The following is a 6190-nucleotide window of genomic DNA, read 5'->3' as shown; positions in this document are numbered from 1 at the left end:
GCAGTTTTCCTAGAAATAGGGTTTTCAGAAAGCACCCTTATGAAAATTTCAAAGGAGCCATTCATTGTTGGTCAGCCATTTCTTTTAGAAGAGGTGTGTGGAATGTATATGTGAGAGAGGCTGAGGAGGTCTGTGTAGATAAGGAGAGGTGTCTGTTGCCCTAAAATGGATACTGTCAAGTAAACATCCCTGAACCAACCCCTCTCCATAGACTTAAGACTAAATTGGATTTTTTTTTCTCCATGGTTCCAGCCACCTCCAAATTTGGCAGTCGCCTTGCCTTTATAAACTGCATGCAGTGGATGGGGGTACCTGCAGTAATCCACTGTGTCTGCCAGCAAAGGTCTCTACACTCTTATTGAACGAGCTCTGCACTCCTCGTGCTTCAACAATGGGTGATGTAGTCATGGCTGAATTTGGCAAGGCGGCTCCGTACCTGAGGAAGTCTGAAAGGGAGCGCCTTGAGGCTCAAACCAGGCCCTTCGACATCAAGACCGAGTGCTTTGTGGTTGACGATAAAGTGGAGTATGTCAAGGGCCAGATCATCAGCAAAGAGGGTGGCAAGGTCACTGTAAATACGGAGGACGGGAGGACTGTGACCGTCAAGGAGTCGGACGTGCACCCCCAGAACCCACCGAAGTTCGACAAGATCGAAGACATGGCTATGTTCACCTTCCTCCACGAGCCCGCTGTGCTGTTTAACCTCAAAGAGCGTTACGCAGCCTGGATGATCTACACCTACTCTGGGCTCTTCTGTGTGACAGTGAACCCCTACAAGTGGTTGCCTGTCTACGACGCAGAGGTTGTTGCTGCCTACAGGGGAAAGAAGAGGTCAGAGGCCCCCCCTCACATCTTCTCCATTTCGGATAATGCCTATCAGTACATGCTTACTGACCGGGAGAACCAGTCCGTTCTCATCACCGGAGAATCCGGAGCAGGGAAGACTGTCAACACCAAGAGGGTCATTCAGTATTTTGCCAGCATCGCTGCTGCAGGCGGCGGCAAGAAGGACACCAGCAAAGGAACGCTGGAGGATCAAATCATCCAAGCTAACCCCGCACTGGAAGCGTTTGGCAATGCCAAAACGGTGAGGAACGACAACTCCTCACGTTTCGGGAAATTTATCCGCATCCATTTCGGAGTGAGTGGCAAACTGTCCTCAGCCGACATTGAAACCTACTTGCTGGAGAAATCTCGTGTCACCTTTCAGCTCAAGGCTGAGAGGAACTATCACATCTTTTACCAGATTTTGTCCAACAAGAAGCCAGAGCTGCTGGACATGCTGTTGATCACCAACAACCCGTATGATTACGCTTACGTCTCCCAAGGAGAGGTTTCGGTTGCTTCAATCGACGACACTGAGGAGCTGATCGCCACAGACAGCGCCTTTGATGTGCTGGGCTTTACAGCAGAGGAGAAGATGGGAGTCTACAAGCTGACGGGTGCCATCATGCACTACGGTAACATGAAGTTCAAGCAGAAACAACGGGAGGAACAGGCAGAGCCTGATGGCACTGAGTCTGCTGACAAGTCAGCCTACCTAATGGGGCTAAACTCAGCCGACCTCGTCAAAGGCCTGTGCCATCCGCGAGTTAAAGTTGGCAATGAGTATGTCACCAAAGGCCAGAGTGTGGACCAAGTCTACTACTCCATTGGTGCGCTGGCTAAGGCAGTGTATGAAAAGATGTTCAACTGGATGGTGGTAAGAATAAACCAGTCCCTTGAGACCAAGCAGCAGCGCCAGTACTTCATAGGAGTGCTGGACATTGCTGGCTTTGAGATCTTTGACTTCAACACCTTTGAGCAGCTCTGCATCAACTTTACCAATGAGAAACTGCAACAGTTTTTCAACCACCACATGTTTGTGCTGGAGCAAGAGGAGTACAAGAAGGAAGGCATTGATTGGGAGTTCATTGACTTTGGCATGGATTTGCAGGCTTGCATTGATTTAATTGAGAAGCCCCTGGGGATCATGTCCATTCTGGAGGAAGAGTGCATGTTTCCAAAGGCCAGTGACCAGACCTTTAAGTCTAAGCTCTATGACAACCACTTAGGTAAGTCAAGCATGTTTCAGAAACCACGTGCAGTGAAGGGAAAGGCAGAGGCACACTTTGCCCTGGTGCATTACGCGGGTACTGTTGATTACAACATCTCAGGCTGGCTGGTGAAGAATAAAGACCCACTTAATGAAACTGTGGTGGGCCTTTATCAAAAATCCTCTCTCAAGCTCCTTAGTTCTCTGTTCCTCAATTATGCAGGAGCTGAAGGGGCAGACAAGTCTGGCAAAGGAGCCAAAAAGAAAGGATCCTCTTTTCAGACAGTGTCAGCACTGCACAGGGAAAACCTCAACAAGCTCATGAATAACCTGAAGACCACCCACCCCCACTTTGTGCGGTGTCTGATCCCTAATGAGAACAAGACACCAGGAGTAATGGACAACTGCCTTGTGATGCACCAGCTTCGTTGCAATGGTGTGCTGGAAGGCATCAGGATCTGTCGAAAGGGCTTTCCAAACAGAGTCCTCTATGGGGACTTCAAGCAGAGATACAGAATCCTGAATCCTTCTGCTATTCCAGAGGGCCAGTTTATCGACAGCAAGAAGGGTGCAGAAAAACTGCTGGGAACTCTGGACATTGACCACACGCAGTACCGCTTTGGACACACTAAGGTCTTCTTCAAAGCCGGCCTGCTGGGAACCCTGGAGGAGATGAGGGATGACCAGCTTGCACGCATCATCACAAGAATCCAGGCCTGTGCGCGAGCCCTGCTGATGAGAGCAGAGTATCAGAAACTTGTGGAGCGCAGGGACGCGCTGATGGTCATCCAGTGGAACCTCCGGTCCTTCCTGGGTGTGAAGAACTGGCCCTGGATGAAAATGTACTTCAAGATCAAGCCACTGCTGAAGAGCGCAGAGGCAGAGAAGGAAATGGCAAACATGAAGGACGAGTTCAACAAGCTCAAAGAGGCCCTGGACAAATCTGATGGCAGACGCAAGGAGCTGGAGGAGAAGATGGTGTCCCTCCTGCAGGAGAAAAACGACCTGCTTCTCCAGCTGCAGTCCGAACAGGACACACTGACTGATGCAGAGGAGCGCTGTGAACAGCTGATCAAGAGTAAGATCCAGCTGGAGGCAAAGGTAAAAGAGTTAACAGAGCGAATGGAGGATGAGGAAGAGATAAATGCAGATCTAACTGCCAAGAAGCGCAAGCTGGAGGACGAGTGCTCTGAGCTCAAGAAAGACATCGATGACCTGGAGCTAACGCTAGCAAAGGTTGAGAAGGAGAAACATGCCACTGAGAACAAGGTGAAAAACCTCACTGAAGAGATGGCCTCTCAGGATGAGCACATCATGAAGCTGACAAAAGAGAAGAAGGCTTTGCAAGAAGCCCATCAGCAGACTCTTGATGATCTTCAGACTGAAGAGGACAAGGTAAACACACTGACCAAGGCTAAAGCAAAGCTTGAGCAACAGGTCGATGACTTAGAGGGCTCCCTGGAACAGGAGAAAAAAATTAGAATGGATCTGGAACGTGCTAAAAGAAAGCTTGAGGGTGATCTAAAATTGACCCAAGAGAATGTGATGGATATGGAAAATGACAAACAACAACTTGAAGAGAAACTCAAGAAAAAGGACTTTGAGATCAGTCAGCTGAATGGAAAAGTTGAGGATGAGCAGGTGATTGGCATTCAGCTGCAGAAGAAACTGAAGGAGAACCAGGCCCGCATCGAGGAGCTGGAGGAGGAGCTGGATGCTGAGCGTGCAGCCCGTGCAAAAGTAGAGAAGCAGCGGTCAGACCTCGCTCGAGAGCTGGAGGACCTCAGCGAGCGGCTCGAAGAGGCAGGGGGTGCCACGTCCACCCAAGTGGAGCTCAACAAGAAGAGGGAGGCAGAGTTTCAGAAGCTGCGTAGGGATCTGGAGGAATCCACCCTGCAGCATGAGGCCACAGCTGCCTCTCTGCGGAAGAAACATGCTGACAGCGTTGCTGAGCTGGGGGAACAAATCGACAACCTCCAGCGCATCAAGCAGAAACTGGAGAAGGAGAAGAGTGAGCTGAAGCTGGAGCTGGATGACTTGGCCTCAAACATGGAGAATGTGATCAAGGCCAAAGCAAACCTGGAAAAGTTGTGCCGCACCTTGGAGGACCAGATGAATGAGCACAAGGCCAAGTCTGAGGAGAGCCAGCGGGCGCTCAATGACTTCACTACGCAAAGGGCCAAGCTTCTCACTGAAAACGGGGAGCTCAGCCGCCAGCTGGAAGAGAAGGAGTGCCTGATCTCTCAGCTCACCCGGGGAAAGAGCTCCTACACCCAGCAGCTGGAGGACCTGCGTAGGCAGCTGGAGGAAGAGGTGAAGGCGAAGAATTCCCTTGCCCACGCAGTTCAGTCTGCTCGCCATGACTGTGACCTGCTGAGGGAGCAGTATGAGGAAGAGCAGGAAGCAAAAGCTGAGCTGCAGAGAGCCCTGTCCAAGGCCAACACAGAGGTGGCCACGTGGAGGGCTAAGTACGAGACTGATGGAATCCAGAGAACAGAGGAGCTCGAGGAGGCCAAGAAAAAACTGGTCCAGAGGCTGCAGGAAGCTGAAGAGGCAATTGAGGCTGTGAATGCAAAGTGTTCCTCCCTCGAAAAGACAAAGCATCGCCTGCAAAATGAGATAGAAGACCTGATGCTGGACCTTGAAAGGTCAAATGCAGCATCTGCAGCCCTAGACAAGAAGCAGCGATCATTTGACAAAGTTCTGGCAGAGTGTAGGCAGAAATATGAGGAGTCGCAGTGTGAGCTGGAGGCATCCCAGAAGGAGGCCCGCTCCCTCAGCACCGAACTCTTCAAACTGAAGAATGCATATGAGGAGGCTCTCGATCAGCTGGAGACCATGAAGAGGGAGAACAAAAACCTGCAGGAGGAGATCTCAGACCTGACAGACCAGCTCGGCGAGGGAGGGAAGAGCGCCCACGAGCTGGAGAAGGTCAGGAAGCAGCTGGAGCAAGAGAAGACGGAGCTGCAGTCTGCGCTGGAAGAGGCTGAGGCTTCCCTGGAGCATGAGGAGAGCAAGATCCTTCGGGCTCAGCTGGAGTTCAACCAGGTGAAGGCAGACATTGAACGCAAGCTCTCTGAGAAGGATGAGGAGATGGAGCAAGTGAAGAGAAACTACCAGCGCATGGTGGAATCCCTACAGACCTCCCTCGAGTCGGAGACGAGGAGCCGCAACGAGGCCCTGAGAGTGAAGAAGAAGATGGAAGGAGACCTCAATGAGATGGAGATCCAGCTCAGCCAGGCCAACAGGCAGGCGGCCGATGCTCAGAAGCAGCTCAAGGCCATCCAGTCCTACCTGAAAGACTCACAGCTGCAGCTGGACGACGCCGTCCACGTAAACGAAGACCTGAAGGAGAACATCGCCCTGCTGGAGCGCAGGAACAACCTGATTCAGGCCGAGCTGGAGGAGCTGCGCGCCATGCTGGAGCAGACGGAAAGGGGCCGCAAGCTGGCGGAGCAGGAGCTAACCGATGCCACGGAGAGGATGCAGCTCCTGCACTCCCAGAACACCGGTCTGATCAACCAGAAGAAGAAGCAGGAGGCCGACATCCTCCAGCTCCAGAACGAGGTGGAGGAGGCGGTGCAGGAGAACCGCAATGCCGAGGAGAAGGCCAAGAAGGCCATCACTGACGCTGCCATGATGGCAGAGGAGCTGAAGAAGGAGCAAGACACCAGTGCCCACCTGGAGCGCATGAAGAAGAACATGGAGCAGACTATCAAGGACCTGCAGCACCGCCTGGATGAGGCCGAGCAGATCGCCATGAAGGGCGGGAAGAAGCAACTCCAAAAGCTGGAGGTGCGCATCCGGGAGCTGGAGAATGAGCTGGAGGCGGAGCAGAAGCGGGGCACGGAGTCCATCAAGGGGGTGCGCAAGTATGAGCGCCGCATCAAGGAGCTCACCTACCAGACCGAGGAGGACCGCAAGAACATGGCCCGCCTGCAGGACCTGGTGGATAAGCTGCAGCTGAAGGTCAAGTCCTACAAGAGGGCAGCCGAGGAGGCGGAGGAGCAGGCCAACGCCAATCTGGCCAAGTTCCGCAAGCTGCAGCATGAGCTGGAGGAAGCAGAGGAGCGAGCCGACATCGCTGAGTCGCAGGTGAACAAGCTCCGTGCCAAGACCAGGGATGGAGCAGGCAAGAAATCCCTCGACGAGTGA

At 52.6% G+C, this 6190-nt stretch overlaps 1 protein-coding gene across 1 annotated transcript; it reads left to right on the top strand.

Moving 5' to 3' along the window:
• Positions 1-388: 388 nt before the first annotated feature.
• myh6 (myosin, heavy chain 6, cardiac muscle, alpha) lies at positions 389-6190 on the top strand. Its single transcript, XM_036549422.1, has one exon. It carries the CDS (start codon positions 392-394, stop codon positions 6188-6190), a length of 5799 nt encoding a protein of 1932 aa, XP_036405315.1. The 5' UTR covers positions 389-391.

This window comes from Megalops cyprinoides, chromosome 17 (assembly GCF_013368585.1).
Source record: "Megalops cyprinoides isolate fMegCyp1 chromosome 17, fMegCyp1.pri, whole genome shotgun sequence".
Taxonomy (NCBI): domain Eukaryota; kingdom Metazoa; phylum Chordata; class Actinopteri; order Elopiformes; family Megalopidae; genus Megalops; species Megalops cyprinoides.
Note: the sequence above shows the minus strand (reverse complement) of the source record. Positions and strands in the feature narration are given on the sequence as shown.